This window comes from Lepisma saccharinum, chromosome 2 (assembly GCF_977018435.1).
Source record: "Lepisma saccharinum chromosome 2, izLepSacc3.1, whole genome shotgun sequence".
Lineage (NCBI taxonomy): Eukaryota > Metazoa > Arthropoda > Insecta > Zygentoma > Lepismatidae > Lepisma > Lepisma saccharinum.
Window position 1 is genome coordinate 15,915,893 of NC_139230.1, and position 27,490 is coordinate 15,943,382.

Genomic DNA, 27,490 nt, shown 5'->3' on the forward strand with positions numbered 1-27,490 from the left:
ATTTTACATTGACTTAGAGCCCTTCTAAATGTCTACCCTGTAACATGGCTGTAATAGATCACTTTACATTTTCTACACTGGTGGTTTTCATTTCAAACCATTGACCACGGCACATGTTTTGCAACTGTTTTCTACCTGAAATGTTTTTGAAAACATTTCAGGCACTTTCAGATGCTTTCAGTGCCTGTACATTTCCTGTTTTTTTTCCCCAAAATTTTCACTATCAAATTAGTAGAGGCGCATATTTTTGGTAAATGAAAGAGCAAAATTTTGATACCAAAACAGAGTCAATTTTGGGTTCAAAAGTGATAAATAAAATAAAATTTTGGTGTTATGTTGGTGAAAAATCGCATCAAAAGCAGTATATAAAATGACATTCTGGTTTTAAAATTGTGAATATAATCCCAAATTTGATTTCAAAACTGCACTTATTATTACACAAAATAAACATATCCCTTGTAATAGCACATTTATGTAGTTACCAGAGTATTATGTTTATTCCTGTATAAAGGGGTCCATTTTTGCTTCTCGCATATTAAAGCAGAATCAATCAATTTTCTGTGAATTGCATAACTCACAGGATAATTCTGACTTCAGAAAGTGTCGTGTCAGTAAGTAAACTCTAAATTTCTTGTTTAAGAGTCTATTTCACATTTTGCAGTTCATTTTGTGGCAAAACAGGGTAGGAAGATGCACCTCACACCTTTCAGAGAGATTAGAAATGAACATTACAGCAGGTTATTTCACATTTCGTGTTTTCGTCAAAAACAAAATATGCATTCCTCTACAAATTAGCAATTTGTAAATATTGAGAGTAAATTGTTTTCAGTTTCTGACAAAAGATGAAGTCGGTGGTATTAAAGCAGGAGTGCTCCCAAGAAAGTTCCTAGATGCAGGTTGCATCCATGTAACATTTTGAGGGAAGTCTCCTGCAATGAAATTTCACTGAATAATTGATTCACTATTAGATGGAAGTTGAATATATCATCATTTATCAGTCTTGTATATTAATAACAACTTGACTAAAGACGGAAAAAGTATTACTTTGGGAGGAGGGGGGGGGGTGCAATATCCAGTTCTTGCATGAGAAATGTGATTTCAGACTTTATTCTCTAATGATAATATTGGTTGTGGATTTATGGATAATATATATATATATATATATATATATATATATATAGATAGATAGATAGATGAAGGAACAGGCTCGAAGAAAGATCCAAGCCCCTAACATCGAGAGTCACTCACTCTTTGGGACATTACCCCCAAAGAGTCACCCCAAATCAGGAAGAGAAATAGCGACGAATTCCGCTATTTCAGTGGAATAACACTGCAATGCTAGGTTGCAATCGTCAGGAAGAAGTAGTGATTGACTTAAAGCAATGTCAGCAACTTCTGGCACAAAATCAACATCGATAAACCCCAATTTGGGAGGCAAACGAGAGAGATCTAAGAGGATTTCCACCAAGGCAACACACTGTGCAAAAGGCTCGCACCTGGACTGACCAAGGTGCCATTTGGTTAGATCTCAGTAGCCTGCAAGCTGAAGAAGAGCACAATGGGACTTGTCAGAGAATTCAGCCAACCACTTGCGGACCAGCCCGCCTTGCACCTCTGCAGACCATGTTGAGAACACCCAATGCCTGTCACCTAGACCTCCCTCTCTCTCTCTCTCTCCTCTCTCTCTCCTCTCTCTCTCTCTCTCCCCCCCCCCTCTCTCTCCCTCCCTCCCTCTCCATACGCCAGTCAGGATTCACTGGATTGCTGCCTAACACCATCACTCCCAGCAGATTGCTGCAACCGCGATCCATCTGCCAGCTGACTGCCTGAGTCCAGACCAGACACCAACGGAACCAGGGTGACTGTCCAGGGACTACGAAGGTGAGTGACCATCACCCAATTGACAATATAACCTCTGGTATCCTCAAAAGCCAAGCGATTCAATCAAAATTTTCCCTCTTATTTTCTCCGATCCCTGCTATACCAGAGTCACGTCTCATGCTGGAGATGTGGGGTATAGCTTGAAAATAAGAGAGGAAACTTTTGATTGACTCGCTTGGCTTTTGAGGATACAAGAGGTTATATTGTCAATTGGGCGAAAGTCACTCACTTTTGTGGTCCCTGGACAATCACTCAGGCAGTCGGCTGGCGACAGATGGCAGCTGCAGTGTTTGGCTGAGTCGTCATGGCCAGCCCAGTGGAGGCATGAGTGACTGGGAGTGACTGTGTTAGGCAGCAATCTGGTGAACCCCAACTGGTGTATGGAGTGTGAGAGAGAGAGAGGTGACAGGTGACGACTGCATTGGGTGTCCGAGATACAGTCTTGAGCATTTGCTCTGGTACCATAGGGCTGGAAACACATTCCTCGACTGCATTGTTACCGGCGACAAATCGTGGGTTTTTCATTACACCCGTGAACGATAGCAACAGAGTATGGTATGAAAACACACAAACTTGCTCCCATCCAAAAATATTCAGGACAACCCCATCTGCAGGAAAGGTTTTGCTTAAAATTTTCTGGGACAGCCAGAGTATCATTCTTGCTGGTTTTGGGGTGAAAGGAGCAACTGTAAATGCTGCTGCATATTGTGCCACACTAGATCGTCTATGAGCTGCTCAGCGCCATAAATGTCCAACAAAATCTCTGGAGGAGGTCATCATTCTGTATGACAATGATAGTCCTCATGTGGCTGCATCAGTGACGCAAATAGTAAATTCCTGGCATTGGGAAATTCTCAAGCATCCAGCATACAGTCCAAAACTGGCCCCATCAGACTTTCACCTGTTCATCCCACTGAAGGTACACCTTGCCAGGAAGTAGAGAAGTAAATAGGACTGTGTTACTGAAGAAGAAATTTTGGCCTCCTTGGTACGCCAACCAACCAAAATCTGTGCTGGTTTGATAGTAAAGCATACGGTTGTACCGCCAGCTGTACATCATGTGGCAGCTAAAGTGTTAATCTCAGTGGCGAAGCCTGGTGTCGGTGGAAGGGTAGGCAAAGGCGTGTGTGTTCATTATGGGTGCAACTTTTTTAAAATATGAAAAATATAACTTTTAAAGTTATTTCTGAAAATGTTACAACATATTACTGCATCTATCAACGTACCTGAATAGTAACTCTTGAAGTGTGCCAACTCATAAATCGTATTTCTTGATTTTATTGTAAATTGATGCTTTAGATGTCATTCGAGTGGCACTCATCAATGTTCCGATGCCCCTTCTTTCTTCCTATGCCCGGTAATAGGCTTTTATGCTTGTTTTTGTAGCATTCCAGAGTGATACAAGTCATTATTTCCCTTGCTCACTTCACGCTCACAACAATGAAAGCCAGCACCCCCGTGGCAGAGTGGTTATCACATCGCACTACGACACCAGGGCTCCTGGTTGGAATCCTGGCCTGGGCATGGATGTTTCTGAGTGTCCATTCATCAATTTCATTATATCATCAATCATCCCCATCTTCGCAAATTAACCAAAAGTGGTACAAAAAGCAAAGTGAAATAAAACAAATCAATCAAACAACAATAAAAAAAATAAATGAACGAAAGGAAAAAAACAAGATAAAATATAACAATAAAACAACAACGCAACAGGAGTAAATCGAGAAAGTAACGAAAACTCAGAACACTGTGATAGAAACATTTTTTTCGCCCTCGGAACAAGTTGTCTTTGCCATTCTACCCTCACCTTCCGTTTCCCCTCATTGGACACCCCGCAATGGACATGAAACAGATGTGAAGCCCAGTTTGTACCATGTGTCCAGGGTTGCCAACCTCCCAATCAGGAAAAGTGTGCTGATTAAACTCTTAGTTGCTAAATGCAACTAAATTGTGCCCGGATGACTTATGTCTTAAGTTCATTTTATGCATTTATTTTGGGGGGAAATTGTGATGTGAACATGCGTTGTTGATTAGTTAAACAATATTGGTAATTTCCCCCATTAAATTAATTACAATGGTTTAACCAATATAATTGATTCAATATAACGCTTGAAAAAGTTTGAGAAAATTCAACGACTACGAAAGGTGGTGGCTTGTTTTATCCGTGACCCCCAACTTTCTACCAATTTCCTTCAATAAAATGTTTCTCGTGAACTAAGTAAGGAAAGATAAAGAAAAGAAGATGTGGACCAGGTGTGGTTGATCAGCATGCTACCTTTTGTTTGAAACAAATAAGATTTGCGATATTTATTATTATTATTAGTTTTTCAAAATATACACCTCTGAATTCAATTTATCTGTCTCCCAGGAATGCATGTTTGTAGATGACGCTATATTTGACCATTATGCCAAAGTCAGGGTGCTAGGTACCAACAAAGTTCAAATTGTACTATGTTTAGCACAATTATGCTTGGGTTGGCATCACTGCATGAGGCCAGACTCACTGTGTCCATTTCGGGCGAACGTGCCCCTAAAATTATGCTTTCCCGCATGAATCACATACAATGTTGTGGCCCTCGGAGAAGTGACTTGACATGCGACTATAGAGCCTCTGGCAGGGATGGAAATTTGTGGAAATTATAGTATGGCCTAGAATTTCAGTTTTCTTGTATTAAGGCATCGTTTAATGAAATTGTAAGTTATAAAATAATCCGTAATAGCCAAGTATATTAGGTTAGCCCCTGCCTCCAGGCCGCTTATGAGGCTTCGCCACTGGTTAATCTCACTTGTATTCATATTTATATTATTTATGTTATATGCCTCTGTAATTGGAGATATCCTTTCTCTGTAGATGGCAAATAAATAAATATCAGTATTTAATTGCAACTTGTTGAGGGTATTCCAAGGGGGATTGATCATTAAATGTTGGGGAGGGGGAGCAATATCCAGATTTTTCATATTGATTTTTTGTTTAGGGTATTCCAGAGTCAAAAAAATGGCTTAATCAGTATGGGGGAAAGGGCACTGCAAGGGCCCATCATATTGAAGGGAATGGTTTCGTTCCTTCTTCCTATTTTCAATCTCTTCAGTTTTGCAACTATTTATAACACTTTGTAGAATAGTATCAGTCAATTAGTGAGAGGAAAAATGATTTGATGTAAGCGTTTTGGGAATATGTACATACACTTGAAATTTGCCAATACCATTTTAGGGTGCTTAAGAGAAATCTTAGGCACAGAATGTCACACACATTACTGGAGTAAAAAATAGAAGTTTTTTATTCTAAAAATTATACAGTTCACTAACCTGAACATTGAAGGCTAAATCACTGAAAATAGTCTCAGGTTGAACACCACGTTGCAATACACATGTAGCTGTCTTCAGAGGTTCGTGGTCATCAGTGTACCCTTGGTATACATATGCATCCTCTTTGTAAGTTGCCTACACAAAAGAAGTAAATAGCAATGATGATAATATGCTTGTAACTACAGATTTATTTAAAGTATTAACTTTCTGATGGAAATAATTCCAACGTTGTTGTTCAGTATATGATGATGAAAGAAAACCATTCACTTATATATTCATTTTGCTGATTATTTTTTATATTTTTAAACATTATGAAGACACTTTCAGGTAAGCAATAAACAGTAGCAGCCACCCCCGCAATGCGGGAGGGCCCCGAGCTGCAGGGGGCCCGCTATGTTCTCTCTCTGTGATCCTGAAATTTTATATAATCCCAGAAATTCAGTAGTTACTGTCCCTTATTTAAAATATGGATTTACAAAAGAGAAATTTGGTTCCCAGTAACATAACATATATGACGACATCTGCGATAACGAGCAGTGGTGTGTTGTCTCAGCCAGAGGGGACCGGGCAACTTGACATTATGGGTCTCCTCCGAAATTCAGAAACAAGTTACTTGCTCATAGATGGCAATCGTTCTCTCATCTCATACCTTTATAGCCATGTGGTTTTCACAAACATAGTATAGTGTAGTGTAGTACAGTTGTAAATCGAGTAGAAAGATTCAGTTGTTCAACCGGTCGATGCCTTATTGTTACAAAATACCTACACAAACAAACTTTATAATTTATGACCTTTTTTATTACCATTAATTTTACGTGATATTTAAAATGTAACTTCCCACCAAATATTTTCATGCCCCCCCCCCCCCCCCAAGACTCAGTATGAGATTGAAATAAGATGAGGTAAATTTCCCACATTGTCCACACCTATTACGTTTTACTTCAAAGGGGCCCAAAAACTCAGGATGTTGAGCCCAGGGGCATTTTTCCTTTTGCCCTGAGGTCCAGTAGCCCCAATTTCGCCATGCAGGGTATACAATGTATACAGTGGTATACAACGTATGCAGTGGTCAAAGTGCTCCAATCCCTCCAATCAGTATTTCATTGAGTGACAAATTTTCAGTGAATAAAGTCCAGTCGCTGCTTAATTTTCTATCTCTCAAGACTTGAGTCAGCCTCTATTTCTTAGCAGCAGATTGCAATTTACCCTTTGATATTATGTCACCATTGACATTGTAGAGGTCCAGTTCAACCCCTGTAACTGAAATGATAAGTTTGGTTGAGTATATAACTCACTATTAGTATTAGAAGCGTAATGTGAGCGTCCCTTGACGTTGAATCTTTCCCTGGCATAGCCAGAGGATGGCTTTTTGGGCTGAAGGTGCATCCACCTCTAAGTCCAAAAAAGGAGTGTTTACTATGCTTTAAACAATTTCCCCAAACAGTATTTTTTTAAATATATGTGTATTATATGTAACCTACATTAAAAAAAAAAAAAATTTCGAACAAAAAAATACAAAGGATCACGAACAAAATAGTTGGCTGTGTGAAGCCTCCACCCTCCTTAAAAAGGAATCCTGGCTGTGCCACCGCGTTGAAGTAAGAAAAAACATTTCTCATTTCTTCTTCTTCCAGTTATTTATCAGAGATTCAGACCATCCTGATTTAGTTTCGACAAACTACTAAACTGATATATATCCTAAGTCGATGACAAAAAATGGGAAGGAAGGGCCCCAGAGAACTGCACTACGCCACTGGCAAGAGACAATAATGGTTTAAAACAATTAAGGCTAAGAAGATAAATGAATAAAATGAAACTAACTCTCTCTCTCCCTCCCGGCCCCCTTTTTCTGCGAGATGTCTTTCACCATTTGCATATGCCGTATTTTTAGTTCAAATTAGATATGTGTCAGAGGCAAAATCTGAAGTATCTACAAAGGTGGAAGCAGATAAGCTTCTTTCAAATTTGGTACTGTTGGATTGTAGATGAGCAGGGATCGGATTTGCATGTAGTAAAAATGTGCTAAAAATGAAAATACATATTTAGTTATATTCAGCAAAATATGGAGTTAAATATGGGCTTAAGATGTAAAATTTACCTTTTTAATAACTTTCAGATACTACACCAGCTACATAAAATATTCTCTTCATTGGAACTATTCCCATGACACTCTTGAAGAGACACCAGAAGCGAAACCCATACGTGTGCCACAAAATCTTTGCTTCTGGCACTGCTCTCAGAGCACAACTAGTAGCAAGGCTGGGGTTAGGAATGGGCTCCTTGACTTGGAATTATCTTCCAAGGTTGCCAAGGTAACGATTGTAACAACCAGGAACCAATGCTTGAGCCCTCATTCTCTATTGTTGACAACAATTTTAAATAAACGGGAATTTCAAGTGTTTTACAATAGCAAAAGCAAACAGTTGGGAAGGTGTAAAAAAAAAAAAGCATTATTGTTCGGATGACAGAAAACTTGTAATTAACACAATTGGAGGGTATACGAGGCTAATTCGGAAAGTAACCACTGTTGTGGCATGACTCTAGTAGTAGTGGGCAGAGTGGAACCGGTGTTACATCACACAATCTGTGATTCAGTAAGCTTCCAGCTCTGCTAGTGAGAGCATCGTAGTGCCGTGCGTGTGCTGGTTATAATGTCACCAAATGTGAGGTACGCGGAGATCCAGAAAACCAGTCGAATGGTCTCTGCCTTAGACTTTCTTTCCTGGTACAACACTGAAGGGGAGGAGTTTTTGAACAGAATAGTGACTGGCGATGAGACTTTGGTGGCATATGTGAACGTTGAGACATAACAACAGTCAATGGCATGGGGTCACACCGGTTCTCCAAACAAGCTGAGGAAAGCTCGTCAAACTTTGTCAGCGAGGAAGGTTATGGCCACAGTGTTTTGGGATGCTAAGGGAATCAGTAATTATTCAAAATGGCGGCCCCCAGCATCGATGCAGGCATGACAGCATCGCAAGAAGCTATGTCGCATCTGCTCTAATATCCCCGGTGTCATTCTGATGATATTACAGGCAGCAAGGATAGTTGCCAAGAGGGGATGCAAAATGTGGCTCAACACCCAATCATCAATTGTTTGAATGAGGAGAACCTGTTGACAAGAATCCTTGCTATATCATCAGAACGACTCCAGAGCAGATACAATGGAGCTTCTTTCGATGGTGGGGCCGCCATTTTGAATAATTACTGTAACGTTTTCATCGTAGAGTGCTACGATACACTGTAGTAATGTCCGTATTAAATATACAAGCCGCAACTTTCAGTTGTCTTATTCCACTGACACAGGAAGCCCCCAAATAGTTTTGTCTCATAACTTTTTAATGGTGCATTTCCGGACTGAGGTTCCTTATCTCATATTAGTACTTGGGTCAGTCTCCATCCACCCTGCACACAGAAACACCCTGTATGTAGAAATATGGAAAATAAAAACTGAATTTTTTGAGTCTATATGCCACGATGTGGATAGATAATATGAAATGTAACTGATTTCAGCTTCATACAAAAATATGTATTTACATATAAATCCGTTCCCTGCTGATTAGCGTAATAAAATATGAATGTGAACTTTCCTGCATATGCTCTTGAAGTTGTATGTAATATTCAGTCTTTTTTTTTTTTTCAAATTATTTTGGTTACAGCATGCATCACATATTAGTCCATATGTTAATGCAGAAGTGTAAAACTTACCTCATTATTGTAGTGATGGGCATGAAAAGGTTTACTTTCATTGTTGGTTGCTCCCTCCATGAGCCATCTTCTCATTGGAAGGTCTTTCATTTGAGTTGTGTGACATGTACACAAGCTGGGACATGTTGTTGTCCAACTCCCTGTAGCATTTCCAAGCTGAAAATAAAATCCATTTAATGTAAATATCTGATGATTGTTTACTAATTATCAATTCTGATAATCCTACTATGATAGAGTACAATATAATAATCAATATATGTTAAGTGTTCGTAAACTTGATTTCCATTTGAGTCCATGGTTGCACCAACTTGCAACATTGTGTGTTATACAATATATGCAGTGAGAACTGAGAACTATTATACACATGCAAGTTTTTGTGTGTCTGTGAAATCGAGAATTATATTGTTAAAACTAGAAAGTTTATTATCATTAATATCAGCAGTGGCTCACAAATTTCATCATACACCAACTTTTTTTGTGAAAAATATAGTAAGAATTGAGCAACAATCATATATTTTATCTAATATTATAGAAAAAATAGTGTAGTACAAATTGAATTTTGGAAAGGAATTAGCCTAGAGCCATGTTATAATTTTTATATCTAATTAATAACAATATGAAGTGCATAATAAATTGAACATACAGGTGAACACAAACCTATAAAACATATTCCTTTTCATTTAATGAAATAATGTAAATAATGAAACAAATTATGTGAAATTCCATCCTTGTAGGGTAACTGTGAAGAACATGTTTTTTTGGTGCCAAGAGTTTCATGAAATGGATAAGGGAATGAAATTTAAAAGTTCTTATTCTCTTTCTGGAAGTCAATAGGTATTGTAATAATGAGAATAAAATTTAGCTTATTGCTAAATCAAGAATCCTACATCAAGAATTTCCATCCGGAAAAGTTGGGATTAGCAACACAGAAATTATATCCAAATCTTCAAACTACTGGGACTGCATCACAAAAGAAGCAATAGTTATTAATGGGGGGGAAAGAGAATCTCAATCGTGACACGTAGCTCGAACTGGACCCATCTTGGCTAGCGATAGTCGACCAGCAGCACGGATGTAGCAGACATGGCACCCGATTTGTCTGCCTTCTTCGCCAGCAAGCCCCCTCCACGAATGTATATACACCAGGTTGACGGTCAGAACTACACTTCTACCCTGAAGATGAGAGTGATGTTAGCTCTCGAAAGCTTGGATGCTTTTCCACAACTCACCTGGTCGATAGCTCGAGAGAATCTTTTCATCATATTGTAAAGATGTAATAATGTGATGGTAGACTGAGAAATGGAACTTTATTTTGTGAGCAGCTAAAGTTAATAAGATGCAAGTGTCCTATCATGTCTTAATGTCAACGCCGCATTAATGTTTCCTCCCAGCAAAGTAACTCCATATTGACTTCTGATGTTCCTACTGTAATGGAGAATCCATTTGAGTGTTTCAAGTGTCTTTCCAAGCATCCGGAATTATGGGCTGTCATAACCAAAGGATGTCTGAGAAACCTTGAATCAGCAAATAGAGTTAGATGTTTATAATGCCAAAAAGTGAAAAACTGGGATTATTATCTTTAGATTTATTTTTTTGTTGCATTTAGTTACAGTAGTAAGTATGATTTGTATGTCTGAAACAGGTAACATTTTCCATGATACAAGGTCCAAGAAGCATGCAGAACAGAATATCCATTCCCATACTATCAGGCATAGTTCCTCCATGTAGGAAATGAACTTCATAAATTTCATTTATACTTATTTCCATTTATCTACTTTTTAAAAGTTTAATGACCCTTATAAAATTATGAGTGCAGTGTAGGTTTGCTACTCAATTGTCAAGAGTCAATCTGCTATCACTCGCTCACTCCAGATCTGCTGCCAAAAACTACCATTTTTGCCTGCCGCTGAGCAGCTGAGGAAGCTTTCTCCTGATATTACAGTACAGCCAGCTGGGCGAGGGGCAGTGCAAGGGAGGGGGGGGGGTTGCCCAGTTATGCTTCTGCGAGGAAGCTCCAGTGGTTTCCTCAGTTGTGATGCCAACCCTAGCATAATAGTTCTAAACCTATCAAAATTTGAACTTTCTTGGCACCTATAGTACTCTGTGTTTGACATAATGGTAAAATGCAGCAGCATCTCAAAAGCGAGCGTCCCTGGGAAACAGAGAAATTGAATTCTAATGAAGATGTTTTGAGGAAATATTTATTTTTTAAAAAATCTACGGATCTTGTTTGTACTTCTCCAGCAGACTTGTTTCAAACAAAAGGAAGTGTGCCAACCAAAGGACAAGCTTTTACAGGCACATCCTCTTGTTTTCATCTTTTCTTTATCCTCCCTGATTTAAGAAGTGAGAAACATTCTATGAAAGAAAATCGGTAGAAAGTTGGGGGTCACAAATAAAACAAACAAAAATTTTCTCCAACTTTTTCAAGCACTATACTGAACCCATTTTATTGAATGGTCGAAGTTCCTAATGTTGCTTAACTATAATAAATAATGCAGTTCAAAATATCTGCATAATTCGAACTTTAAACTACCACAGTAATCAGAAAATGATAATGATAAATTAATAATAATAAATATGTAAAGATAATAATAGACCTTAGCATAATTTTATCGCATTTAGTGCAATATAAGATTTGAAACAACACTTTTTCTTATCAGGAGGTTTCTATTGGCAGAGCTGTCCTCAATTCACACACAATTCGCCCAAGCAACCCCCCCCCCCTCCATCTAGTGATTTTTACCTTGATCATTTCCAGGAGGAAATGTGTTAGGAAGAAGAAAACAATATTAAAAAGCACAACTATAAACCATGTTACTCAACAACCCTTCGAGAGAGCCAATACCTATCAAGTGACTTCCGATTGGGTTACCTGTGAAGTCCCATCATCAGTGTTTTCTTGCTTTCTAGGCCCAGCTTGCTACTATTGCTTTTATGCAACCCCCTATTGACCTCATGATGCTGGGTCAACACCGAAATTTTGGAGCTCCTACAGAAAATGGAATCTGGGACTGCTCGCACAACACCAAAGTAAGGCAGAGTTCCCCATGCTCCTTGCACCATGCCATAGATGCAGTTATGGGGTGTGACCCTTTTCGAAGACACTCAAATGTCAACCTCTCTTCCACGTAGTACACTCTGGACTGCATTTTGCAGACTAGAGAGGCTCTGGCATCTGGACTCTCAACTAGTGGGGCTCGTGTTGTGTCGTCCCTACATCCTCATCTTAGCAATTTGCCAGGAGTGGCAGAAAATTGAAGTAAAATAAACCATTGAATCAACGGAGGCGCATGTAGGTGGATGTGGAACTAGGGTCCCACACGTTCTCAATCTCGGCAAGTCGGCCTCCGTGGCGAAGTGGTTATCACATCGCGCTACGATGCCAGGGGTACCGGGTTTCAATCCCAGCCTGGGCGTTCTTTGTGAGTGTCCCTTCATCAATTTCATCTTATCAGACTCTACTGATCTTCGAGATTAACCAAAAGTGGCAGAAAAACGAAGTAAAATAAACCAAATCAACAGTGGCGAAGCGTAGAGTTCCTAACAGGGTAGGCACAAAAGTGCGATAATTTCCATTATTTGCTTAAATATGTAAAAAAAAAAAAAAAAAAAAAGGAGGGGGCTATGTCATGGAGAGTGGTTCAATGTCCCTCCAGGCCGCTTCTTTACTTGCCAGTGGCGTGACGTTTTCCAAAGTGTTGTTACCGGCCATCAATACGATAATTATGTCTTAGACGTTCTCCTCCCACTCACCAGATGTCATCGATCTAGATTTTTGTTCATTTCGTTTTTTTTATTTGTTTGTATTTTTCAACCCCTGATTTATGCACACACCTCCAGAAAGAACTACCAATCATGGGACATCGCGAAAATCCAACGAATAGTGCTCGAGCACTGTTGTCAATTCTTCATCGCTTTTTTCTAAATTTATTTATTTATTTTGCAATTGAGGTGAAAAGGGCTAGAACCCCCCCCCCCCCCATAATTTTCGGGTCAGTCTGACATTTGTGCCGTGAGCAGACGACAGAATTCCGCACTTTCAGCGAATGTCAGTTTGGTACGTTCAACTTAGTTTTTTTTTTAGCAAGACTTCCTCGCACCGAGGAAAACACCATTGTTATCTGTTGTCTAACTAAAGGAATGGTTGTAGTCAGCGGCGGCTCAAGGGGTAGAGCCGCGGTGCCATGGCACTACCCTCAGGAGAAATTCATACGTCGCCAAGTAAAGTTAAATGAATACATTGATAGTTTACAGACAAGGAGATTCGAATCTAGCAATCGGTCAAGCTGACGTCACGACCGCCCCAACCTCCTCACTGCATCGCCAGCGTTTCGTTCGTACCCTCGCGAGGCAACAGTCCGTGCCGCGGAAGAACTGGCCTAATCATGGGCCTAACCAAGTTGACACACGTGCAGAGGGTTGAAGAAGTCTCAGCGAGGAACACCATGAGCCGAGAACAAAGTGGCAGGGGGCGGGGTTAGCCCATAAGAAACCGTGCCAGTCTTAGCCTGGCCTGGCGAGGGAACTTTCGCAGTGTTGACACGACACAGCTGCCACCTTCAGAAAAAATCGCTAAATACGACTGGTTTGTAAGACCCGTTGGGGAAGTAATTTCTGCCTACTACTGGAGAAACGAACCTAATATTTTTCCAAAGTTAAATGAACATTTTTGATAATAGATAGATGCACCAAGAGGGCCATCCAGACTTTTTTTAAAATATCCTATGATGATGCGAGTTTCCTTTGGCATTTCGACAATTTATTTTCATAACAAAGATATTTTCGACATACAGTTAGAATACGTGTGCATGGGGGAGGAGAAGGTGATAGGATTTGTTTTTCCTTTCCTCTTGTAATTGTTATATTTTTAGGGAAGTTTCCTGTAGTGTATAAAGATAGGTTAGTGAGTGAAAATGAATCGGATTAGTACGTTATTACTTAAACACATGTTGTTTTCCACGTTACAAAACGAGGACAAACATCTTGGCTAGTGGCGCAACCTCAAGGAGGGGGCGGGGGGCATTGCGGAGGTTTTTTTTTTCTATTTACTTGATCACGTTGGCACTACCCATCATAGTTGCCGCCGGCCGCCACTGGTTGTAGTTAATTCCAGTCTTGGCTTTCTAGATAAATGAATTTCTGACACCTGTATGTGCAAGTAAACATAATTTAAATTTTGAATATTTTCGTCTCATTTGTTCTGATCTATGCTAATCGTGACGATGAGAATGTATGGAGAATGAATTAAAGATGATGAGGAAACATTGACATGACCACAATTAGGTCACCTGGCTTCGTAACGTGTTAGGATGACGACTACGGGGCTTTCAAGAAAAAAACATAAGTAAAGGTGACCTCTCTCATTCAGTGTGTATACTTCGCATCCTAGTTTGTTCTACCCCGTGTGTTAGTAGACACCTTTACGTGATAATAGAACATAGGATCCTTGTTTGGGACCCGGCAACACGACAGGTTACTATGTAACATATAAATAGGTTATAAGAAGAATAGAATCCCAATTTTTAGGCGCAATTCAGCTCTTTTCTGCCAATCCAAAGTGACAACACTGGCCTGTTCCGCCAGACCTGAAACAGACATGGCCTCCGCAATAACCCCATAACACTCTTTGTCCTAAATCCAAAAAAGTCTTCCCTTACATTGTACTCTCATTGACCGCCCTCTTCTCTTGTTATCCCTTCAGGGTAAACGAAACTGCCTACCTCTTCGCTTGTGTCGGCTGCATAAAGAAATGTCTGCTTGTAATATCTATTCGACGACAGTGTTAACGCATTAAATAACGTTTCAACAACTTTTATTTTTTTTTTAAATTTTGCTGTCACTTGCCACTGCTACTCGCAAAGGAAAATAGAGTTGAAAACATTTTAGAAGAAGGGAATATGAAAGACCAAAAGTGGGCCCTACCTTACCGATGATTACATCTTCACTCAATTGATCTTGTTGTTTTTGCATTTTAGTCCAGCACTTTCTTGCATAAATCTCATCGCTGCACACGACACGAATCACAAACAAAGCTCTACCGCCACGAACCTCGCGCTCCGAGCCACGCTACCTTGTAGCGTCCTGAGCAGGAGGCAAGTTTTCACAGAGAGGGAACAAGCGAGGGGAATCCCCGTTCACGATAAAAATAAATTATTATATTTCCAGTGAAAGGAAAACTACTTTGTAAATATAAGGCGTAGCTAGCATTTTAATTTACATAATTTGGTATGAAGACTTACTTTACAAATATAAGTTCTTTAGACTTTCTGTTTACGCTACGGTGTTGGGTGAATCGACAAGACCATCAGCACTCTGACCAGAAAACGAAGTCGGAACTACAGTATTCCGTAATTTTCAATTTCCATTATTCTCGTCGATGAAAGGAAGGAAAACCTAAGTTTCGTACAAAATATGGAGAATGTACAATGAAATAGAAATCTCTCTGCACGAACACAGGCTAATGTTTATATAAAATGCTGGTACACTACAAATTTCCAACCCTGGCGGAAATGCAGCGTTGCTGACATTCTGTTCGTCCTAGTAGGTAACACCGCGAGGCCGGCCTCAGGAGCACGTTATAAGCATACGTACAGCACTCGTAAGATTAGGCTTCCCGCATATACTACCGTACGACAGAATGTGAAGAGAAGAGGCCCCAGCAAATGTGCCTCACTCCGTGGAAAGTTTGTATACTGAACAGGGTTAGATTTTTTTTGTAATTATCATAAATGAAAATTCCAAACTTTTCCATTGAATTACATGTGTTTTGACGAAATAAGTAAATACACCTTTAAAAGAGTAATGGCGTGGGTAGGCCCGGCCTCCTGGCCTCATAGGACGCTTCGCCACTGAAAATCAATCTCCCGGCATATTTTTTAAGATGACGTTCTTGTCGCCTTTTTATTTGAGTCTTGGTTAACCCCAGAGCCGCTTTATGTATCGAAAATTCCGACCTTGTTACTTCGCGTCACTTTTCTGTCACTTTTGGCTGATCGCAACGATTAGTGATGATTAGGTGATGAAGAGACACAAGAAACAATACGGTGCAGCGATCCAAAGTCGACCACCTAAAGTGCTCGGCCACCGAGTCGGCTGAGCATTCATTCGTCAAGATATATACGTATATATATATATGGGGGTCATCAGGCTGGACCTGGCCCTCATAGTCACTGATTTCGATGATATTTGGTACACAACTTTGCTTTGCTCCAAAACCGATACCTGTGAAAGGATTTTGTTGAAATATGATTATTACGAATTATATGAGGGTTGTTCAAAATGTGATTTTTGAGCAACATGCTCTTTTCAATTAAGTATATCTCGGGAACGAATAAAGATACAAAAGCGTTCTTGAGCTCGTTGTAAAGAGGGAGGACTGTTGCATATTATGAGATGATCAAATGTTGAAACTTAGTAATATTTGAACACTCTGTTCAAATGTTCAACTTTCAAGTTTGAACAGCTCAAAACACCCCACCCCCCCAATCGATTTTTCTCATTTTTTGATATTTTTAACTACCATCCTTCCTCTTCATACTGAGAAGTTTTATCGAGGTGTTTTTTTGATATATGGAATAAAAATGAGATTGAAATTTGTCCTCCATCAGCAATGAACTGAACTGCAGCGTCCCTATGATGAGACTTTTCATTTGTGTCACGCTAAAGCATATATATATTTACTGTTCAGGGTACGATGGTATTCCACTTGATAATTGGTTTCATTTTGTGCTGTTATTGCTAATTTATGCGTTACTGTTTCCATATTTTTAGCCATGTGTGGTGTGGGCGTGTTGTAAAATCTTCTGTGTTAGCCAAAAAAATGAAGGGGAAAAACGATGAATGTCGGGAATGTTTGAGAATAAAATCATTACTTATAATATTTTATGAGAATAACTGTAAGTTAGAAGCAATGGCGGCGATTAGGGGGACTTTGGGCAATTACCCCCAAATTTTTGCCACTTTTTTGCCTTGCACTATGGTCTATTAATGCAAAGTTTTGTCTAATAAGAAAATTAACTGTCCTTTCCCCCCAACCCCAAGGTTCGGCACCCAATCGTCGCTACTAGTTAGCAGTCTTAAAAATATTCCCGATTAAAATATAGTATTATATATATTGTAATATTGGGTAATGTTTGTTAGAAGTTTTAGTTTAAATTTTAGATGAACTGAATACTTAAAATACTATTTTTATATGTATAAAGTTACTGGACAAATGACAATTATACAAAATTTTATTGCTTGAGATCTCATTTCGAGATGATGAGCTCTAATTTATATGACTGTAAATGTAAGAAGATAACCATCAACATAACTTTCAACACGCAGTTATTCTCACAAAATGCTTTGAAAGATAAGTTCTTCACAAAATAATCGTTTATTTTTTAAAAATAGATTTATTGATTTAGTGTGAAAGTTTACACTATTTGGAGCATTTCTGAGAAAACCAGACATTGATAGGTGTCACCGTTCCCGAGATATGAAACCAAAAGTATCTAATACGGCGGACTCTTTTCAACATGGGAGGCATCAGCACGCACATGGCGATTGACTCCTCGACTGAAAATACCTTAAATGGCATAACAATTATACTAACAAGCTCTTTCTATTAACAAAAAGTGTAACAATTCGTCAATCTTTAGGGACTTAGCCGCTGGACAGTAATCAAGATGGTGGGTACGAAGTCCTCTATTTGGCGACACAACTTATATGGCGATTCTTTGATTAAATACATTAAAACTTATATCAATTTAACACTTACAAATTATGATATAATTTTTATTCCAAATAATTTTCTGTCGCATAGTTTATTCGAAAGTTACAATGGAGAAACTTCTAAAGACATCTTTTCTTAAATGATGATTTCTTAACATAACGTGAAAACCACTTTCATTATTTAACAACGAAACATTACCTTTTCTTCAGTCCATCTAATGAGCATCAAAAGTTTAATAGGAAATAACTGTTTAGATATAGGACAGTAACTAAGAGTCTGTGAATCCGATGCTTGAGGGGAAGCACAGCGGAGAAGGGCGGGAACTTTTGAGATTTTGTACTTCTAGTAGTTGTCGAACAACTGACCAAAATCCATCTTTTACGGAATTATTCCCGACATTCGTCGTTTTTCCCCCTTCATTTTTTTGGCAAACACAGTTTTCACAACACGCCCACATCTCGTCCCCACGAACGTGGCTAAAAATATGGAAACAGTAACGTATAAATTAACAATAACAGCGCAACATGAAACCAATTATCAAGTGGTATATCATATTTCCCTGAACAGTAAGTATATACATGTATATCCTTTAGCGCGACACAAATGAAAAGTCTCATCATAGGGACGCCGCAGCTCAGTTCATTGCTGATGCAGGACAAATTTCAATCTCATTTTTCTCCCATATATCAAAAAAATACCTCGATAAAACTTTCTCAGTATGAAGAGGAAGGATGGTAGTTAAAAATATCAAGAAATGAGAAAAAATCGATTGGGGGGGGGGGTGTTTTGAGCTGTTCAAACTTGAAAGTTGAACATTTGAACAGTGTGTTCAAATTTTACTAAGTTTCAACATTTGATCATCGCATAATATGCAACAGTCCTTCCTCTTTACAACGAGCTCAAGAACGCTTTTGTATCTTCATTCGTTCCCGAGATATACTTAATTGAAAAGAGCATGTTGCTCAAAAATCACATTTTGAACAACCCTCATATAATTCGTAATAATCATACTTCAACGAAATCCTTTCACAGGTATCGGTTTTGGAGCAAATCAGGGCTGTGTACCAAATATCATCGAAATCGGTGACTATGAGGGCCAGCTCCTGCCTGATTTGACATGGAATGACCCATATATATACACACACAATTGTAGTGGACATTCGTTGAATTATCAAGTTTTTAGTATCTCTTGGTGGACAGTAGGATGGGCAGACTGTTGTGTGTGGAATTGCCTCTCCCCACCTCCTCTGATATTGTCGTTGGAAGGAAAAAAATCCTTCCTTAGATCACTCACCCTGGAAATCGAACCCGGGTCTTTCACGTGGCAGTCAGACGCCCTACCGCCTAGACCACCGCGGCTCTATACAATGCATTTTCGTTGGAAACTAGGATTAAATCTGGCAATGAATTTTGTATGTAGTTTACCGAGGACACCACTGGCGTACGCAGAGAAGGGACAGATGTGGCTACAGCCGCCTCCGAAATTTTGAGAAAATCAACATTTTCAAATAAAGGCAGTGAAAAACGATAGTGGTAAATGAAAACCACCCTTAAAGTGGCGCCCGATTACCGTTTTTGAGAGTGAAAAGTTCTAAATTAACGAAATATCTTATGTGTATACGCCCCCTGGAAAGCAGCTATGCACTGTCCACCTTTACAATTACACCCCTTCCGAAAAATATCCTGTGTACGCTAGTGGAGGACACTATTTTCTTTCTGGAACAACTTTACTAGCGTCATTACTAGATTTTGTTGCCAAAGAATTCTGGCTAAGATTTATTATTTCATCATTGCATCCTTACCACCACGATTGCCTCGAAAAGGTACGTAAAATATTGAAAACATTTCAATTTTCGTGTTGTCATTTTCCCTATAATTTGTATTGTTTCTGGACCCCCGGTCTTAAGCGGATCTGTAACCAGATTATTAAGGAGTATTTAAGAGAAATATCAGCTGGTTTCTCAGGCTAGAGCATCAATAGACACGATAAACAGTTTTATAACTAATAAACATGGCCTCCGTTTCGTTATTTGTCACGCTTGTATCTCCGTAAATACGCATGGAGTTCGTTTTCAAGTCGAACAAATTGCCGCGAATTTTAAAGAGTTCCAGTGCGGGAGGGGTGTTTGAACAACTACTCTTCAAGCATCGTGAAGTCATGAATTATGTAAGGGTGGTCTGTTACATTTATTATACCTCTAAATTACAATAATTAATAAATTTTTGGCAGAGGAATTGGATGACTAACTGGGTGTGGGAAAATTTATAAAGTTGGTTGAAAACAGTATGAGGTCTCATATTAAAGATTAAAATTAAAAAAGACCGTCTTTACAATGTATGGTCAATGTGGTCCCGGTGTTGCCTTTTAAAACTGGCAATTTTCTCTCCCCTCTTCTCTCTCTAAAAATTGGGAAGCAGAGAAAGACTACACGATACCCAAATAGAACCCCAAGCCGGTATTGTCGTAGCCTTGCAACCAAGGGGTCCCAGGTTCGATACCCGGTGGAGGCAGATAGTTGTTCGGATCTCACTTTAAACTGTAGGTCCAGTCCCGATTACCCTATCTGTGCATAAATTGGATATAAAACTCAAACTCATAGGATCCTAAGACACCTGGTCAAAAATGCAAGTGAAGATCATACTAATGAGTATCGTTATTTTGCGTCGCTTTTCGGCCAATTTTGGCTAATCGCGACGATGAGGATGAGAAATGGTTATCTGAAACTGATTAAGGAACATTCATAAATAGGATCATACCCAGGTCGAGACTCGGACCAGGGGTGCCCATCCCCCCTTCCCCCGATTAACCCGTACCGGATTAAATGCGGTGCACATAGAAACAAAAGTGACTTGGAACCAGCTAAAGTAAATGAATTACTAAGGAAATGTGTTCTGATTTGCCCCTTCCTCCACTCCGCCTCATCGCACACATTGACTATATTGCAACATGGTGCCAAGGTATGAGCTTGACTTACGCCCACCTCCGTGACTGAATTGTTAGAAGATCGCTCCACAACGCCAAAGGTCCCGGGTTCGAATCCCGGCCTAAGCATGGGTGCTCTTTGTGAGTGTCCCTTCATTATATCATCCTCATCGTCGCGATGAACCAAAAGTGGCAGAAAAGTAAGCTAATTCAATCGATCAATATAAACATTGTTTTTACATATATTTTAGAAAAATATATTCATAGAGTTTTATATTATTCTGAGGTGAAAATCCCCCCCCAAATAATTGATGGCGCGGTCCGCACCATTATCCCCTCCCTGTGGGCACCCCAAACTCGGACACGGGAACTTTCAGTGGAAGAATCGAAAGCCGCTCTCGACCACCGAACCGGCTTGCTACCTTCGCGGTCGGAGCTTCAGATCAAACACGCGAGAAAGAAGATGCGGTAGCAGGATTCGAGGACGTGCTTTCAGTGGCATACCCAAAGGGAAGCGGGGTGGGGGTCATAACCCATCCTTCGGCCCAGTATTTCTTTAAAATAGAAAAGAACGTCAATGGAATAAAATGATGGCAAAATGAGAGCTGACTACCGAAAGAAGTATACATAACTTCTCCCTTACGAAAATCATGGGCACTCCACTGCATGCTTTAATGTACTTACGACAATCAGATGAAACAAGACCGCGAAGAAAGCTTTCCACTTGGAGGTGTGTACTGGAGCCATGACACTCGAGTCCGCACTCCTTTCGCACTCAGCCTACGCTGTTCACGGTTAACGAGCTACGGAAGAAGCTGATACTCTCTCTGCATTTATCTTTTCTTGAACTTCCTCCCAGCGATTGACACCCTCGCAGCCCCTATCTACTCTCCCCCTCTTCCTCTTGCATTCACTCTTTCTTCTTGCATGCACTGGGATTTCTCCACGCTGCTACTTGCCTGAGCAAAGGAAATAACACTTCCGACCAGTTCTCGGACCCCCTAGCCGACCTCCGTGGCCGAGTGGTTAGCACGGCGCGCTACGACGCCAGGTGTCACGGGTTCGAATCCCAGCCTGAGCATCGGTGTTCTTTACGAGTGTCGTTTCATAAATTGCATCCTCATCTTCGCGATTAGCCAAAAAGTGGTAGGAAAGCAAAATAAAATATACCAAATCGGTCAAGTTTTCGAACCCAAGCATTTCTGTAGGTGCTGCTGGACTTTTGTTGTCGAGTTTTTTAAGCCAACTTTATGTACAGAAAGGCTAATCGGGACTGGGCTTACAGTTTAAAGTGGAATCCGAACCACTATGTTCCTCCATCGTGTATCGAACCCGGGACTCCTTGATTACATGGCAACGACGTTACTACTGCACCTTCGGGAAGGCCCTGCTGGACTGTTTGTCGGGTCTCGTTAGTCTTTTCCGAAAATATCTCTTTTCTAAAAACCACTGCGATATCCCTATTTCTGGAAAAAGGAAAACATTCAATTCATTCTAGAACATTTAGATTAATCTTCGTGGGGTTTGGTTACGCTGTTGTATAAATATCTGGTGCTATTTTGTTTGCCTATTTGGGCAACTTTTAGTCCCTGAAATCTAGACCCCCTCCCCCACACTAATGTAAAATTTCCCCATTTTCTTGCAACTCTGTTAATTTAGTACTTTTAGCTCAAAAATAAGATGAAACTAGAAATAATTATAAAGCAATTTCTTTGAACGGTATCTTATAACTCGACGAGTTATACTGGCGTATGTCCAGTATGGCGTCTTTTCCAATGTGGCCGCCATGTATTTATATATGCAACGTGAGCCAATATTTTGGCATACACCTTCCGTGGTATCACGTGTACGATTTTTTTCTTATTAGATAAATTATTATTACTAACAAAGTTACCTTTCTTGTGAGATGACAATCATTATTGTAGGATTAATATTTCACCTCGCAGGCTAATTTTCTTCCCATAAGCTGCCAATTTTTCAATGGGGTTATTTCTTTCTTTACTTATAGGGGAGAGTGGGGCAAGTGAAACCCCTTAAGAAAAGAAAGGTCATAGTGTGCACATTATTTATTTAAGAAGAAACAAACTTTTACCAGGCTACACGTAGAACAGTTATCAACATTTTTATCTAATTCAAATACAAAATAATAATTAACTTCTCGGTTAAAAAATTGAAATAAGTCAAGTTTGCATGTGAACGCACTTGCTCCACCGGGTGGGGCAAATAAGACCAGCCAGATACAGAAATTGAACACTGGAACTTGGCAAGTAACTTTCACAGACAAACGTTCTAAATCACTTGAAGTCATGTGTCCAGATTAATGGAATATGCTGCGAGTCCTTCCGACAGCAACATTAACTGGCAAAAGGAATGAGTGGGCATTCCTCAGAACGAAAAATTAGCACGCATACTATTCAACACACATGGGGGAATTGTCGTTAATATTAAACTAACGGTAGTAAAGCAACGAAAAATAACGTACCAGTGAATAAATCAACCTTGGAACAAGTACGACCGTCTAAGATTCTAGGTGGACGCTCTTTCCCCACCCTACATGTTTTGTTTACTCGACCCCTATATGCGAGTCTAATAATGCTACATTCACCGTATGTCAGTATGAGGTTCATATATATATATATATATTATGCAATAAATATATTATGCAATAAATATATTACAAGTGGTAAAATGTATTGACGAAATGGAATGTAGGCGTCTGTATACACCATAATCATTATAAAGATAACACCGAAAATAAATATATACATATAAAATCGTCAATTTTCAAGTGAGCGTAAAACTTGTTCACACACAGCCAAGCCAGCTTCCATGACACCAACTAGCATCTTGCGGAGTCATTTCCTGTCGTGGTCTACAATGTAGCTATGATGGACGCACTTGCCCCACCCTCCCCTATTACTTTTCAACTTTGATTATAAACTTCCAGTCTAAGGGTTTTTCTTAAACAATTAGCTTTAAAATGAGATACGTTTCACGATCTTACACAACTGTGGAACGATAATAGGCCGCCTGCCTACCTTCTAACCAGAATAGCTACGTACTAATCCGTCCAGATACCGCAAATGTACACTTCGCAACATCTTATTTGACCGCCCTGAAAAATTTCAAAGTCCGGAATTCGTAAATTTGGCAGCATAGCGCTTCAGAGCCAACTAAGAGTAGCCAACTTTGAAACATTTCTTCTTCCTAAATGAAAACGCTCTTGTGATTTTTTTTCATTCTTTCACATTCCATAAAGTAAAGATACCCTAAAGTAGTAATAAAATATATGAGTAGACAAAAATTGTTAAGTGGAAATACGAATGTTGAAAATATTTCAAGATTCTTCGTTCTGAATTTGAAAATAGGGAAATTTATGTGCATTGTGAAACACTGAACAGGTTCTCATCCACCTGGAAAGAATTGCGGTCACATTTGAATGCAAGAAGGCAAATTTATGATGATTTTATGCGAAATGTTTAGTAAAGATACCTTGCACAACACCACACGATTCTGCAAAGTGTGTCTTTTCCTTGGTTCTTGGCGAAAAATGGTTCGAATCTCCGGCACAATGTTGCTTCAACTGAGATTAACGTGCTTTACTGAGCTTTCTGTTAGCAATCTCCTGGAGTAGTTGGTTAGATGACAGCACTTTCGTTTTTTTACTGTTTTCGTCAAGATCGAAACATCGTAGGTTCAAATCCCACCCTTTCCTTATTATTTTTTCCTTTTTATTTACCGAGTACGAAGTGTTCTAATAACGTAATATATATTATTATTTTTTCCTTTTTATTTACCGAGTACGAAGTGTTCTAATAACGTAATATAATATTATATGATATTACTGTAAATATTTATGCGATGCATGCTCGGTGGCGGCGATTGGGTTTCAAAACTGATGGGGCAAGGTGGGGGAGGGGGGGCAAGGACAGTTCCTTTCCCTTGGTAGATAAAGTTAAACATAGTGCTGGATCATCTGCCCCTCCACACTCCATAATCGTCGCCACTGTGCATGCCTCAAGTAATGCTTCTACTAATGTTTTTAATCTTTCAGTGATTGGCAGGATTTTAGGAAATACTTTTCCTTTCATTCAGCTGTTATAAGTTAACACATATTAAGAACTTACATATCAACTTTCTCCATCCGGAAATGCTGGACATAAATCGCATAAATATCAACGGAAATATCCAAGAAACGTAGATAAGCATTCTCGTCCAAAGCCGTTTACTTCCCGAAAAAGATTTTGCAAATAAGTAGGTTTGAGCCCATGACCTTCCATTCCATAAGCAAACGATCCCCCTACACCACACGGTTCACGTTATTTTATGCAATCGGTTCGGATTCCACTTTAAACTGTAGGTTTAGTCCCGATTAGCCTTACTATGCATAAAGTTGACTTAAAACACCAAATCAACCAATTCATCTCCTTTCAGAATGGGTCTTCTATGATACTGTAGTCGGCCAGCATCCGAGAATACAGTTCTGCTTCGCGTATACCAGAGTGTAATTGTATTTAATATTGTGACTAATTTTACTTTAAAACTACAGATTAAGGCGATAATTAGTGTCCAGAAAAAGAACCTCAAAGTAGATCTTCACACAAAGTATTTTAATCCATTGCCAAACATTTCAGTTAAGAATAATATTATGCTTTTCCATTGACCGTATTTTCGATTCATGGTGAATTTGCTAAAAGGACCATGTCAAGACATCCAAATATGTAAGTTTTACTAGTAAACGCATTTAAAGTGCACGAAACAACAGGGGAGGAGAAAATAAACCTCAAAAATAAGTAAAAATGCAACAAAAACTGATACAAATACTGACAAATAAACTAAAAGCCAAAAAAGGCCGAAAAATGCAAAAACAAAATGTAAAACAGAAAGTGTTTTCCGGCTCTAACTGAAGGGAAACGGACATGATATCAGGTTTAGCATTGTTTTTAAGGGTCAGAAAAAAAGTTGATTTTTCATCAACTTCCCGACCCTAATTAGTAATTATGACCATTGAAAAACTTGGAGGTAGCTTACTTAAAATTCTCTTTCTGAGGGATCGTATCGTCCCATATCTCCACTTTATAATACAGAAAAAAATCAAGTTCATATTTCGAAAATGACTTGGAATTTTCCACCACGAAAATATGTTTTTCATAGTTTGAAGTTCGTTAGTATTATCTTTCAAGGTTTCCATTGTTTTAATTTCAAACATATTTGATATTTCATACGTTGAATATCCCTTTCCTCTCTCTTTTCATACAGTCTTTGGAAAAAGCTGAAGTTTCTTGTCAAACGGGGTCTGATTCAAATGACTCCCTTTTGCTCTCCTGTTCCTACTTTAAACAAACAACAACATACTTCGTAACTAAACGATTGCTTGTTCAAAACACGGAATTTTTACACAATTTACAAAATAAGACAAAACGCCAATAGACATGTTCATCATTCTTCCCTTTCAGCGATTCTCGATTTTATCTGAATTCGTTTCCTCATGAAAATTGCCATGAGGAAATTATAGATATGACATTATGTGTGAATTGGTTTCTTCAAACTGGTAGCAAATTTTAACATGAGCTATCTGGAGAAGAGGTAGCGTGCTTGATATTCACGAGGGAGGTCGTAGGTTCGATTCTCCACATAGGCAGGATTATTTCAGGAGTTTATCGTTAGATGTGAAGTTTTTCCACCGTGCTAAGAAGTTAACATTGGTCGTCTCTGTATTTCACCAGGTGAAAGGAAATAGTAAGAGGAAGTTATTTCGATGATAGGATGCGCAGATTCTAGTTACGTAGAGCTACGTCTGCGATGGTGGTTTCGAATATTGCAAAGTTAATGCGGAAAGTTTGTTATATCTGATACTCGTACTTTCTGTTCAAAGAAGACAAACATTTTAGATACAAAGCAGTGAGGAATTAACGATCATTATGAGGTTTTGAATTTTTTGTTAGTCACTCACTATATAAATACTTATTAGTAGTTTCTTATCGAATCGGCCTCCGTCGCAATAACCATTTACTTATGTTAATTGGCGATTTACTATTATTTTTAGACGCATGGTAAGCTGGTGGTGAGGGAATTGACAACAGTCATTACGAAGGAACGGACATGAAATTACCAATCTTAGAAATTTGAACTCACTAAACGCTCTCCTTCGTTACAGTACTGCACTACATCACTACTTATCATAACTGCATATGTTTGTTTTATTATATCGAAATCAAATAATCAATATTTTAGGTGTCAGTAAAAAAAAATACATAACTTAATTAACATTACATTTTGCATATTGAATACATATATCTGATTTGTGAATTAATCATGATGTGTGTGTTAACACAACATATGAACAATAACTAAAAAGAAAAGTTTTAACTTTAAATCCTGGAAATCTACAACTTCTAAGGGGAAATATGCGCAGAAGGGACGTCCCTCAAGTGTGCATCGGATTCATTTTTTAAATATTCAAATATCAACGGTATCTGTTCAGCAAACAAAAAAAATTAAAGAGGAGTGGGTGGGATTTGAACCAGCGACCTTTCACGCTTGACGAAAAGTTAGGATAGCAGCGCCTAACCAACTGTTCTACGTTAACTTAATGACGTTATACCCTTAAAAACATGTTGACGTTTATGAAGACTCCCACCTGTCTGTGTTTCAAGCACATTTCCTCGACAAGTCGTGTAAAATATATGTTTTTGAGAACTGTTTGATATTATGCAAGGTATTGTAAATAAAATGTCGCATAAAATCCTCACAAATTTGCTTCTTTCTGCAGAAACTTGATGGCAATTTCCTCCAGGTGGAGAAATACTCTATTCAGTGTTTCAAACCCCCAAAATTTCAAATCGAGCAAGCAGAATCGTAAATATCCCTCAAGGTTATTTTTCCAATTTATTATTTCTGTTTCATTGTGTATTATAATAGCGGTTTCTAGTTTCTTAGTTCATGAAAAGCGTTAA

At 38.9% G+C, this 27,490-nt stretch overlaps 2 protein-coding genes across 2 annotated transcripts in view; one reads left to right on the top strand and one right to left on the bottom strand.

Moving 5' to 3' along the window:
* LOC145983931 (uncharacterized) overlaps positions 1 to 21,308 on the bottom strand; it is a 29,772-nt gene extending 8,464 nt beyond the window's left edge. The window contains exons 1-3 of the mRNA XM_083117097.1: positions 21,219 to 21,308; positions 8,896 to 9,051; positions 5,188 to 5,322 (exon numbers count right to left, since the gene is read on the bottom strand). Coding sequence (XP_082973223.1) covers positions 5,188 to 5,322; positions 8,896 to 9,051; positions 21,219 to 21,281 — 354 coding nt within the window. The 5' untranslated portion in view covers positions 21,282 to 21,308. The remainder of the gene's footprint in view (positions 1 to 5,187; positions 5,323 to 8,895; positions 9,052 to 21,218) is intronic.
* LOC145983932 (congested-like trachea protein) overlaps positions 1 to 27,490 on the top strand; it is a 99,897-nt gene that overhangs the window by 46,574 nt on the left and 25,833 nt on the right. The window lies entirely within an intron of this gene.